This window comes from Panthera leo, chromosome D3 (assembly GCF_018350215.1).
Source record: "Panthera leo isolate Ple1 chromosome D3, P.leo_Ple1_pat1.1, whole genome shotgun sequence".
NCBI lineage: Eukaryota > Metazoa > Chordata > Mammalia > Carnivora > Felidae > Panthera > Panthera leo.
The window spans coordinates 52983952-52998145 of record NC_056690.1 but is presented as its reverse complement, the minus strand read 5'-3'; the positions used below and the strand labels follow the sequence as shown (position 1 = coordinate 52998145).

At 38.9% G+C, this 14194-nt stretch overlaps 1 protein-coding gene across 1 annotated transcript in view; it reads left to right on the top strand.

Annotated features, from left to right (window-relative positions):
• Nucleotides 1-131: 131 nt before the first annotated feature.
• DSC2 (desmocollin 2) overlaps nt 132-14194 on the top strand; it is a 36052-nt gene continuing 21989 nt past the window's right edge. Inside the window, exons 1-5 of the mRNA XM_042910143.1 lie at nt 132-625; nt 8348-8432; nt 9392-9591; nt 10540-10659; nt 11839-11994. Of these exons, the coding sequence (XP_042766077.1) occupies nt 557-625; nt 8348-8432; nt 9392-9591; nt 10540-10659; nt 11839-11994 (630 nt within the window). The 5' untranslated portion in view covers nt 132-556. The remainder of the gene's footprint in view (nt 626-8347; nt 8433-9391; nt 9592-10539; nt 10660-11838; nt 11995-14194) is intronic.

Genomic DNA, 14194 nt, shown 5'->3' with positions numbered 1-14194 from the left:
AACAGCTGGCGGAGCAGGCAGCGCGCGGGGCGGAGTCGGGGCGCGGGAGCGCGCCCAGGTCCGCGCCCCCTTCCCGCGGCCCGGCGCGCCCGGGGAGTGAGTCTTTGTACAGTCAGGGCTTCTGCTGGGCAGGGCCAGCTGCTAATCCTCCAGGCGGCCACCGGCGCGGGGGGGGCGCATGGGGCATATAGGTGGCGTCCGCTGCTGAGAAACACCTAGCGCAGGTAAAAGGGTGGCGGCGAGAGGGAGTTCCCACCTGTTGCGCTCTTAAAGAAATGAAGACTTAAGAAAATCCCAAGGAGGAGCCGATCGGTGTCTTTCGGACGCGCCTGGAGCCCCACCCTGGGCCAGAGGAAAAGCCCCTTGGGTGCGAGGCAGGCGCTTCACCCAAAGCCAGAAAGGAAAGCGCCTCTCCCCGCGCGCCACCTCCTCCTGTGCCTCGCACTCCTCCTGCGCGGCGGGCCCTGCCTGACTCTCGCCGCGGCCTTTGGCCCCGCCGAGCCCGCTCGCCCCGGCCTCCCGGTGCAGCGCGGGTGACCTGTCCCCGAGTACTCCCATGGCGTCAGACCGCCCCACTCGCTCCCGGAGCGGAGCCCTCTGCCGGCAACTGCTGCTGACCCTCACGGTGAGTGGCCGCTCGGCTGCCGGCTCCCGCGAGGGGGCTCCTCCCGATGGGGGAGCGCTGGAAGCAGCGGTGCTTGGGGGTGGCGGGCAAAGCGGGGGTTAATGGGGCGCCGGCTGGTTGAACAAATGGAGCTGTTGGAATAGGGGAAGGTTGCCAGAAAGAGGCTGGCGACCTGGGCGCCGCGATCCCCAAGGGGAGGAGTAGTGTTGGCGGTAGATGTACTCAGCGCAGGCAGAGAGAGACGCAGGCGTGAGCTGCAAACGCCTTTCCAAAACCGTGGCCTCTGGGTACGAGCGGGGAGCGCTGCTCCTCCCGGTCTCTGCAATTCCCCGGGAAGGTACAGTCCACTTCTGCCCCGGTGCCCGGTTCCGGCCACGGCTGGGGCGAGCGCTGGGCGGACCGGACGGAAAGTGCGCGCCCCTTGGGTCACAGAGTGCGCTCCTTTGCGGGGGTTGCTCTGAGTCTCTTTGAGCGTGTGTGTGTTGGGGGAGCGGGTGGGGGGAATCGGGAGAGAGAGTAGGGGAGTGGTCTCGACCCTCTGCACCCGGAAACGGTAGATGGGCGGGCCTTAGGAGACCCTTTGTATTAGTTCCCATTGCGTGTCTCCGAGTGCGGTTGCCGGCCCCTTAGTCTTTAGGGAAATATTCGTCCGGATCTCTTTCCCCAGAGGCATCTGGATTCCTCTGCTCCTGTGTTCTCTCGCTCTAACTTCTTTCCCACTTTAAAGAACTGTAGCAACGACCCCACCCACCTAACCCTGGGAGCGAAAGGGGGTGGCCTTATTTGGGGAGGGGCAGTACCCCTCCCAGGCAGAAAAGACTGGGATCACACGCCGGCGGGAGGGGGGGGGGGCGAGGGGGATGGGTGGCAGATGCTTCAGGAATTTGGTGCGAGTGGACAGCCTCTGGGAGAGTTTGGGATCAGAGGTTTCCCAGATTGGGTTCCTAAATCCTCTACGAGGAGAAACATTAAATAGACCAGGTGCCAAAGAGTACTCAACTCGGTAGTGTCGTTTCACGTTGAGCCCCAGGCATTGGATCTCAAGTCCTCTGAAGGACAAGGGGACAAACCTGGAGAACAGACACCAGGAAGATTTATTCTGGGAGTGCTGGAACTGGGGGGCTGAAGTTTTAGGATAATTTCGCTTCTCAGTCGCTCTTAGCTTGCAGTGAATTCCTTAAAATTTTAGGTCGTGAAATTGTAGTTGTACTATCATTACAATGTCTTTCCCTAGGAATTCTATGGACTTTAAAACCCTTAATTAAATTCCTAGGGCACATTAGTATCATAGAAAGGGCCAGGTGCACAGCAGTTAATATTTTACTGTTGAGAAAACCAAGAATGGAATAAATAACGGTTGCAAAATATATAGTTGATGACAAAGAAATACTTTCGGTTAGATCCCTAATAAAGTTGCCACTTTTTAAACCACTGGCCATTTTCTTTGAAGGAAAAAGGGTGATTAAGCATGGATGATAATAGGCCTGGGCAATAAATAGCATTGCTTTACATATGCTTACACGCAAGACTTTCTCTGTGTGATCTCAGATCCTTTCTAGAAGAACGTCGATAAACTGAATAAATTAAAGGTGAATAATCCTCATTCCTTGGCTTTTCTTAGTTTCAAAGCTGGATAAGCCGGAAGTGGGGTAGATAGGAAAAAAAGTGCTGGCTCTGACGCACCCCTCATCCTGCTGCATTCTAGCTGGAAGGCGTCATCTGATGCTCATATGCATGTGTCTGTACAAAGTCCTGCCTGCTTCAGATGGTTCTTGTGGTGGTGAGCCTCAAGTGTGATAGATGTGCAAAGAGCATCTGAGTAGAAGATATTATTAAATAAGAAGGAGTAATTCCTCTTCACTGGGGGAACACCCTTTACATTTCCTCCTGTTCTTGTACCCAACTAATCCTTCACCATTCTAAACATCAGCTTCTCTCCACTTCCTAATATTGCCTCACCTTGCACACGTCTTAATCACTCGAACTCTGGTTTCTACCTAAACACCTAACGAGGCTGCTTTATCTCTGAGGTCATAAGGGATCCCCACTGCTAAATATAAACCATTCCTTATACAATTCCACCTTGATTGTGTCTTTATTGAAATTCACTCCTTTTTTCTTTTGACCTTCCTGACCACTCATAATCATGCTCCTTATTACAGGTCCTGTCTGTGAAATACACAGGTGTCTACTTGTACTAAATTTATTTTGTTAGTTGGGATGTCTTCATTGAACAGTAAGTCTTTATATCTCCCCAGTATGATGTATGACACAGCATTTATTATCTTCTCAGACAATGTTGCTTTTCTTCTCGTGTCATGTATTTCAGTGAAGGACACTGCTATACACCTTATTGCTCAGGTAGGAAGTCTGGAAGCTGTTTTTCCTTCTTCACTGTTCCCCTGCCCAAATCCATCATTAACTCCCGTTAAGTCTATCTTCAGAAATATCTTATGGATATCTCTGCTTCTCTCCAACACTCCTGCTATTACTTTTTGCTATTATAAATAATGTCACAGTGAATAAACTTGTCTGCATATGTCATTTCATGTATTGGCAGGTATGTGCATAGAATAGATTACCAGAAATGGGATGGCCAGACAAAAGTATAGATGACTGTATTCTTTTGGTATATATTACCAGCTTCTTCTCACCCCCATAAAGGTTGTATAGTCACTAGACAGAAAGAAATTTTATGATGGATAGCATATCCCACCATTGAGGATATATATATAGATATATATATAGATATATATATATAATATATATATAGAATTGTACATGTGTATATATGTATATATGTACAATACTATAGTATTATAGTATAGTACTATAGTATGTACAGTATGCTATATTATATATTATATAGCATGTCATACTATACTCTGTTATATTATACTATGTATATATAGTATGAGACTACTTGATCAGGCAGTCATTTGGCAAAAGGTAAAGTTGAACCCATACCTCATGGAGAACACCACAGAAAAGTCCAAACAGATGAAAGATTTAAATGTACCATATGATACAATACAGATATTAGAAGAAAACATCGTGAATTCCTATTTAAATTTGGGGTTAAGGGGGCGCCTGGGTGGCTCAGTCGGTTGAGCGTCCGACTTCAGCTCAGGTCATGATCTCGCAGTCTGTGAGTTCGAGCCCTATGTAGGGCTCTGGGCTGATGGCTCAGAGCCTGGAGCCTGCTTCCGATTCTGTGTCTCCCTCTCTCTCTGCCCCAACCCTGTTCATGCTCTGTCTCTCTCTGTCTCAAAAATAAATAAATGTTAAAAAATTAAAAAAAAAATAAATTTGGGGTTAAGAAGACTTTCTATGTTTCACATGGCTTAAATTTCAAAAGCCATTTATTAATATTGAGAAAACCAATTATATTCAATTATAATCATTAACATAAATATATTATAAATGTTATAAATAATATAAATAAATTATATTAAGACACACATACATAAACACTTGTCCGTGGCAAAAAAACTGAACCAAACAAAAACATTATAAGCAAAGTCAAAGGTAACTCATAAATTGTAAAAAAAATTTTTGCAGATCATATTTTAAAAGACTAATCTACTAATATATAAAGATCTCTTATAAATCAAGTAGTCCAACATGAACATGGACATGAAAAACTCCCATAAAGTAATAAAAATGGCCCATAAAAATATTTCACCCTCGCTCAGAATAAGAAAAGATGAATTTAAATTTCATTGACATGGCAATCCCATTTGGCAAGCATCCAAAAGTTTGACAATACAGGGTAGGCAAGAATGTGGAGAAATAAGAACTCTCATAAATTATTGGTGAGTGTAACAAAGTTACAACATTTATGGACTGTATAGAGTTACAAAAAACACGAATAGAAACTTTTACTTTTTCCTTTCCGATTTGTATGCATCTAATATGTTTCTGTCTATTCATATGCAATATTGCGGTTTTAATTATTGAAACTTCATAGAATTTTAAATATCTGCTAGGGCTAATATCCTTTCATTGCTTTTCTTTTTCATAATTTTCCTGTTTTTTCTTAATTATTTATTTTTACTTAAGACTTTTTTTTTTTTAATTTTTTAACATTTATTTATTTTTGAGACAGGGAGAGACAGAGTATGAACAGGGGAGGGTCAGAGAGAGGGAGACACAGAATCTGAAACAGGCTCCAGGCTCTGAACTGTCAGCACAGAGCCTGACGCGGGGCTCAAACTCACGGACTGCGAGATCATGACCCGAGCCAAAGTCGACCGCTAAACCGACTGAGCCACTCAGGCGCCCCTTTACTTAAGACTTTTTAAATCAGCTTGTCTAGTTCCAGAAAAAAAGAAAATACTGTTAAGGTTTATATTGGGATCATGAAATTTATAATTTAACTTAGTGAAAATTGATATATTTATGTTGATTTTTTTCTATCTAAAATACTTTCTTTTTGTGTGAGTCTACTTTTGTGTCTTTCAGAAATGTTTTCAGATTTTTCTCAAATAGACTTTATATCTTTCTTGTTAAGTTTACACCTTGGCATTCTAACTTTTTATTGCTTTTGAAAATAATTTCTTGGGGCGCCTGGGTGGCTCAGTCGGTTGAGCATCCGACTTCAGCTCAGGTCACAATCTCGAAGTTTGTGGGTTCGAGCCCCGCGTCGGGTTATGTGCTGACAGCTCAGGGCCTGGAGCCTGCCTCAGATTCTGTGTCTCCTCTCTGTGTTCCTCCCCTGCTCATGCTCTTTCTTTCTCTCAAAAATAAATAAAGATTAAAAAAAATTTTTTTTTTAAATGTATCCATCATTTTTAGTTTGGGCATGGTGGGTTGTTTTTTTGTTTTTTTTTTCTCCTTCCTGAATGACCTAGCTGCCATTATTGGAAATGAAAATCATTTCCCTGATCCATTCTCCACACTGCTCAGACTCACCTTATTCCAATAGGAAGCTGCTTATGTAATTTATCTGCTTAAAACAAACATTTGGTTTCTTATTATCTTTAGGAAAAAAAGATCTACATATGTTGTTAACACTGTTCAGAATCTATCCCAAACCTACTTCTGTGAATCCAGTTTAAACTTTGCCCCTCTTGTAGCATCAGCCTTTCAAGATTTTGTTTTCAGATCTGTGTCATCTCTGGGTTTCACATATGCTTGTTTCTGTGCTTGGGACATATAAGCTCTGCCTCCTCTTGACATGGCTCACGTACAGCCACTCTTTAGGTGACCTCGCCTGGCTTTCACATAAAGGCCATCGTATAGCGACTGTACCTCCCTAGCAGAGCATTTATCCTCCTTTATTGAAATTATGACTGTGTCTTACCCTTGAACTGAATGTTTCACGAGGATCATGTTTACTGCTCTGTGTCTGGTACATAGAAGACATTAGGTAAATATTGGTTAAATGCATGAATGAATGGATGAATACTGTTCCCTAGAGTATTGTCTTAATCTAGCCGTATCTCATCTTCTCTGCTGTTCTTACTTTAGTCCAAGTCACCATCCTCCCTCTCTTGGATTTCTACTGGAACCTCCCAACTGGTGTCCTTGTTTCCACTCTTGCTGCTCTACAGTCTGTTCTCACAGGGCCACCAGAATGAGTCTATGTAAATGCTCGCCACCTGATGCTACTCCACAACTGCTTCTTCTTCTTTTTTTAATTTTCTAAAATATTTGTTAGCTTTTGAGAGATTGAGAGAATGTGAGCCCCGGAAAGGCAGAGAGAGAGGGAGACACAGAATCCGAAGCAGGCTTGAGGGTCTGAGCTGTCAGCACAGAGCCCGATGCTGGGCTCGAACTCACGAACCGTGTGATCATGACCTGAGCCGAAGTCAGACACTTAACCAACTGAGCCACCCAGGCGCCCCTCCCCACAGTTTCTAAACCTATGGGTGCTTCTCTTTGCACTCAGAATAAAGTCGAGAAGTTTTAGACTTCTACTTTGAGACTCTATGTGATCTACCCATGATTGTCTCTTCAATGCCTATGGTATCACTCTTCCCTCACTGTGCTATATTACCATGAGCACCATTTTGTTCCTCTTGTACACCAGGCAAAATCCTTTCCCAGGGTTTTGTTCTGTTTTTTTCTCCACCTGGAAGACTCTTCCCCAGTTGATGAACTGGTTTGCTTCCTCATTTCATTCAGGCTTCTGGTCTTCCCTTTGTCACCTTTTCCCTCTGCTTTATTTTTCTCACAACATTTATCTCTTGGCATTATGCGACCTTTTTGCATTGTGACTTTGGCATTATATGACCTTTGTGTATTTATTTTTTTGTCTCTCATTATAAGATAATCTCCATGGGGTCAAAGACTTTGCCTTGTTCCTTGCTGAACACTGCCTACCACCTAGTAAGCAACCTGTAAAAATTGGTTGAAAGAATAAGTAGAAGCATGCTTTCAACCACCCTGAGCTGGACTCTTCACTTTCTCATTCCACTCCTGTTCTCTCTAGAGGATGTGGCCACTGAACATTCTTCTCATCTTTTAATTTCCAATCCATCCCTAATTTCCAAATGAAATGTAATCCTAGCCTTGCCTAATCCTCCCTATATAATTTGAGTTGGATAATTAAATCTGTCTTGGCATATGTAGTGGAAATAAAAATTTATATTAGAAATAAACATTTGAATCCAGATTTTGATTATTTTCATTTATGTTTATAGCCTTTGTAAGTATAGTGTCAGTGCTCGTCAGCAGTCTTGATTTTGTCAAAAGCTTTGCAAAATTGTAGAAAAAATTGTGAATCTTTCAGAAGTGTGTGTTATAAAGTTTTAGAACAGAATTAAATTTCAGTGGGTTCAAATATATATTGTATTGGAAATGGTTACCATAAATCACTAACTCATTTCAAAAATCTTAAGTGATATATTTTGTAAAATGACCTTATTGGTCATTTATGAGAAGATGTGCCTTCAACATAAATACGTATTTCAAAGTTATGTGCTTGTTTGTGTGAGGTCATAGATAAATCATCTCCACGTTGCTCCATGAAAATGAGTTGATGCTTCTCTTTAAAGCATTGGGTTTTCAGGGGCTCCTGGGTGGCTCAGTCGGCTAAGTGTCCGACTTTGGCCCAGGTCATGATCTCGCAGTTCGTGGATTCAAGCCCCGCTTTGGACTCTGTGCTGACAGCTCGGAACCTGGAGCCTGCTTTTGGTTCTGTGTCTCCCTCTCTCTCTCCCCCTCCCCTACTCGCGCTCTGTTTGTCTCTCTCTCTCTCAAAAATAAATAAACATTAAAAAAATTTTAAAGCATTGGGTTTTTGTTTAGGGTATTATTGATTTGATATCGTAGCTCATGTGCAATTGACAATTAACTGAAATACTTTGCTGGCTCTGTAATTTTTTTTTCTCTCTTTCCTAATCACATACCTGTGCTGCCTTCCTAAGTTTTTAGTGCTGTCTCACATTGGTTGCCATTAATTCCTCGATTACTCACTAAATTAATCAGTGAAGTTACTATTAACTCCTTTTGCAGAATAGGAAAAAAAGCCCGAGAGGGTAAGGAATTATTAGACTTTACATGCTTTGTGAAGGAGGGAGCTATGACTCTTGGTCTATTGTTTTATTCTTCTTCTCCATACAATTTTGTTCTGATTTTACTGCAGTGTATGTTTTTAAATTTTATTTTGCAACTTGTATAAACTAATTTATAATTATACCAATTTATAATTTATATAAACTATGTACACATTAAAAGGATCTTTCTTTAACGTGTAATATTGATTTGGTATTTTAGATCTTAACATTTGCCTGTGATGCCTGCAAAAAAGTCACGCTACATGTTCCCTCCAAACTAGATGCTGGAAAATTTGTTGGTAGAGGTAAGAAACTGCAAAAATGTGAATAAATCCTAATTTGGTACGATCTTGTAAAATTAGTGTAATTTTTAGAAGGGTAACTGTATTGGAATTAATGGTTAAAATGATATTTTATCATCTGTAATACATATGTACATATGGTGTCATTCCAATAAAAGAGATATTGTCCTTTCTTGACAAACATGATGATATGAGTAGATAAAAAGGTTTAGTTTGAGTAATAATTATTAATATTTATTCTAGATGAAAGGTATGGCATATGTTATAATATACTTTTGTGAAATTGAGAAATAGCATTGGAACTGTTTCTTGAGTTTAAAGGTATTGTTTTTGGATTTTAATCCTCAAATGTTTTGGCATCTTACTGATACTTATTTCCACATATTTTTTTTTGTCAATTAATTTTTTTCACATAACTCAAATGTGCAAGGAAGGAGCAGACCAGTGAGAACACAGAATATCATGACTCTTTAACAATAGATTCAAAGAGTTAAGAAATATTTTAATCTAATAGCTGCCAACTAATTCTCTAGATTCTGTTTAAGTTCAGTTCTCTCATGTGTTACTCTATAGCTAATTTCAGTTAATAAAGAAAAACTTTTTTGTGTGTTGGTTTACATATTCAAACATTAGAACTCACATGCCCTTATTTTAGGACAAATGTCTCTTTTTTAGAAGGATATAAAGTAGGTATTAGAAGTGATATCTGTGTTTATGCACAACTTAATTCACCATATGGTTTCATATGTACTTTTAAAAATGCAACATTTATAAGTGTCAGTATATACTTATACTTATAAAAATTTTATATACTTATAAAAATAAGTATACTTTTACTTATAAGTATAAGTAAAAATAATTTTAAGTTTTTGGCTTCCCACCCCCAAAAGCATAGATTACTGTTAAACCTATGTATTATTTTGTTTTACCTTACAAATGATTGTTCTGTATATTTTCCACAGTTAACCTGAAGGAGTGCTTTCAATCTGCAAATCTAATTCATTCAAGTGATCCTGACTTCCAAATTTTAGAAGATGGTTCAGTCTATACGACAAATGCTATTCTTTTGTCCTCAGAGGAGAGGAAGTTTACCATATTACTTTCCAACACTGACAACCAAGAGGAAGAGAAAATACTTGTCCTTTTACAGCATCAAACAAAGGTATACCAAACTATAAACATGCAGCATAATGAATTGGTTTCTGCAGGTGTAACATTACTAGGGAAGACGTGGAATCAGAAGCAATGTGGGATGGTTTTGCTTGATGAAAAATGAAAACCATCATACAACTTAACAGTGTTCAAGTGGCGGAAACGGGTTTTGCCCTATCAGTTATTCCAGGTTATAATTACTTTTTATTTGGGACATAAAAGGAGAAATTGGGCTACTGCAGCATGAGAAGTTGAAATCAGACACAGAGAAGCCTATCTTGATCTTTCTTGTAGAGTCCATTTCCAAAACAAGTTTTAAAACTCTGTTTCTGGAGGTCTTATGTATCTTAGCATAATTTGTAGTCTTAAAAAGTAGATGACTGTGTTAGGTTGAGGTTCAGACCTCATACGAACTTACTGTATTATGACACCAAAGATCCAAATGACTTCTGTTCAGCCACTGGCCATTATTCACTGCAGCGGTTTGAGAGTTATCACCACTGTTCTCTCCTCCTTCTGACACAGATCTCTCTGTTGGTCCCTGGCTCTTCCTAGTTGCTGGTGAGTGGAAGGTACATATGCTAGATTTAGGAGATCACTCACTTCATTCATTTTCCTTGCATCTCTCTCCTCCCATCGTTTTGCATGGCAATATGGCAACGGTAACGTAGTCAATTTTATTTTTGTCTTTGTAATTTTGTTTCTGGGCTTCCAGTTCCATCTCTCTTTCTTCCATATTCTCACCAAGTTATTTCCTCAAGAGGATTGATGTGATAACAGTTAGGACCATGATTTCTTTGTTATCTTTTGGCTGTGTTGACATTTAGTTTGGTTTTGAAGCACTACCATGGCCTTACACCTTCCCAGCTCCCCATGAAAGGAGATGTGTCAGAGTTCCAATGTTTGAGAGTATATTATTCATTGGCTTTATTATTTTTTTCCTGTCTTCTAAATGTAGGTACTGAAGAAGAGGCATTCTAGAGAGAAAGTTCTAAGACGTGCCAAGAGAAGATGGGCTCCTATTCCTTGTTCAATGCAAGAGAATTCTTTGGGTCCTTTCCCACTTTTTCTTCAACAGGTACAATTTACTTTCCTTTCGCTGTGAAAGTCTATGGCTTCCATTTTTTTTTAATTTGGCTAATGAGTATGCAGTTATTTCAAAAACAGTTGCATATGAATATATGAGTGAATGAGGATGTGTATTGTATGTTTCAATATATGGGTATAAACATATATCTTTACACCGTCATGCATTTTTTTGCAGTTTTAGTCATGCATAGCCTTTTTATGAAATTGTGAAACTCATCTAGCACTCTCAAACACATGGTTCCTTAATGAATTTTCATGTTAGTAAGGGTATCACAGAGTGTAGTCTAGAAACCCCAAAACATCTTCCATTAAAGAAGATAAAATTACTGACAAGAAGACAAATGCCACGAAGGGGAAAAGACACATACATCCTCCTTGTTAATTGTTTATCCCCAAGTCCACTACTTAGATCAGACTATATCCACGTTTTCTGTCTCTTTATAACTTTTTATATCCCACCAACAAATTTAATGCAGCTGAAAGAAGAACATATTAAAGTCGAGAAAGAAATCATTTAAAAATAATTATGTTAGTCATCCTGATATACAGTCAAGATCTTACTAAGAGTATCAAAACAACTTGGGAAAAAATTTGCTTTTTGGATCAAGTACCAGAATATCATACATGCCAGGATATTACATCACTTCTCTTCTCACCCATTCCTGCCACTCTTTCTCTTCAGCTCCTATAATAAAAAAGATGTTGACAAATAATGAAAACTAATTAAGGAAAGCATTTTCCGTGTTTTTGCCCTGCTCACAGTAACTTTAAACCTAGAGTCTCAAATCCTGTGTTGCATATAATAACAATTCACGCTTAAAAAATTGACAAAAGGGTAATTTTTCATGCTCAGAATACTTTGTTTTCTCAGACAGTTACAGTCTTAAATGTTTGGTCCACATAGGTACCATTTAGCCTTTAAAGTAGTCCTCAGGTATTCTGGAAATCTAAGATACTACTATATTTTTCTTCTCATGCCTTGCTCTTGTAATTTCTGTTATTAGGTTTCCTTATTCTATTACCTGTTTTTTTATTTGTACATGATAATGAATTAAAGAGGGTAATTACTTATTGCAATAAAAATGGCAACATGATTGCATGAATGTATAGATGAAAGTTTTGCTGAAATAAAAATTTGTCTCTTATATATATAATATCTACTTTCTAGATTCAATCTGACACCGCACAAAACTACACTATATTCTATTCCATCAGAGGACCTGGGGTAGACCGAGAACCTATAAATTTATTTTATGTAGAGAGAGATACTGGAAACCTGTTTTGTACTCGTCCTGTGGATCGGGAGCAGTATGAATCTTTTGAGGTAAAGTCTGAAGATTACATATTGTATTAGTAATTATTAAGCTTGGCTGCTTTATCTCTCATTCTCAATTCATTTACCCTCTTCTGTTCTCTGAGTTTGTCATCTAGGCTCTGGCGACATCCAATAGCAGAGACTTGAAACAAAAAAAAATTTATAGAATAAAGAGCATTAGATTCTTAGATTGGGTCTTGGCATGATAGTTTTACTTTTCTTCTTCTTTTTTTTTTTTCAAAAGAAAAAGGGAATACCACTCTGAAAAACAGTGATTCAGTTGGCATAAAAGGTCTGTGAACCTCTTTAGGGTACAGAGAGATATCATGGGAGGTCAGTGAACTTTGCAAGTTAGACGTCAGTATTTTTGCAACGAGAGAAGGTTAACTTGTGGTGAATAGGTGAGGAGTGTGGACAGTGCTTAATCAAGATTATCCAGTCTTTCATCATCTGGTTAACTTCCCATGGTGGCATGAGCATTAATATGGGAGAATTTAACCTAATGTTGTATTGATTTACCAACAGGACCTGGTCATTTTGCTTAACTCAGTTTTAATTATTTTACGTCTACTTTGGAGGAATTACTTATTCATCAGTAGACCAAATTAAGTGAATAGACTTGCAAACTTAGAATTAAATATTTATGTTTAGAATTGCTACAACATGGCCTCCTAAGTATCTGTGATGTTCTGCTTTTTCTGAAAGCTGTTATGAGAAAACTTGGAATTAGAATTCATATTATAAAAGTAAAAGAAATAAATTGTATTCCACACACAATGTAAAGCCATGCATTTGCTTTATTTCTGACTTTCCTTTTTTAAATTTAAAAATTTGTAACTTAAAAATCTAAATATAACTACCAAATATAACTAAAATCCTAATTAGTAGAATATAAGATAATATTCTAGTTAACAGCACCTGGGGAATTTGGAGTCCTAAGAAACCAAAGTTAATGAAGATCCAGAAAGTTATAATTAAAATCCGTGCACCTAAAACTTTCAAACAAAACAAAATAATAGAGAAATGGAAAGATATTCTAGGCTCGTAGGTCGGAAGAACAAACATTATTAAAATATCTATACTGTGCAAAGCAATCTATAGATTTAATGCAATCCGTATCAAAATACCAACAGCATTTTTCACAGAGCTAGAACAAACAATATTAAAATTTGTATAGAACCACAAAAGACCCTGAATAGCCAAAGCAGTCTTAAAAAAGAAAAACAAAGCTGGAGGCATGACAGTTTCAAACTCCAAGTTGTATTACAAAGCTGTACTAATCAAAACAGTATGGTACTGGCATTAAAAAAAAAAAAAAAGACACATAGATCAATGGAACAGGGCAGAAAACCCAGAAATAGACCCACAATTTTATGGTCAGTTAATCTTTGACAAAGAAAGAATGAATATCCAAGGGAAAAAGACAGTCTTCTCAACAAATGGTGTTGGGAAAACTGGACAGCAACACGCAAAAGAATGAAACTGAACCACTTTCTTATACCATACACAAAAATAAATTCAAAATGGATTAAAGACTGAAATGTGAGATCTGAAACCATAATAATCCTAGAAGGGAGCACAGGCAGTAATTTCTCTTATATCAGCCATAGCAACTATTTTCTAGATATGTCTCCTGACGCAAGGGAAATAAAGCAAAAATAAACTATTGGAACCACATCAAAATAAAAAGCTTCTGCACAGCAAAGGAAATAATCCACAAAACTAAAAGGCAACCTACCGAATGGGGGAAGATATTTTCAAATGACATATCTGATAAAGGGTTAGTATCCAAAATGTATAAAGAACTTATAAAACAACACCCAAAATACAAATAACTCCATTAAAAAAATGGGCAGAAAACATGAACAGACATTTCTCCAAAGAAGACATCCAGATGGCCAACAGACACATGAAAGGATGCTCAACATCACTCATCAGCAGGGAAATGCATATCAAAACCACAATGATATATCACCTCACACCTGGCAGAATAGCTAAAATCAAAACCCGAGAAAAAGCAAGTGTTGGCAAAGATGTGGAGAAAGGGGAATCCTCTGGCACTGTTGATGGGAATGCAAACTTGTTGGCCACTGTTGGGGGGTTCCTCAAAAAGTTAAAAATAAAACTACCACACAATCCAGTGATTGTATTACTTGGCATTTACCCCCCAAATACAAAAGCACTAATTTAAAGGTATACAAGCACCGCT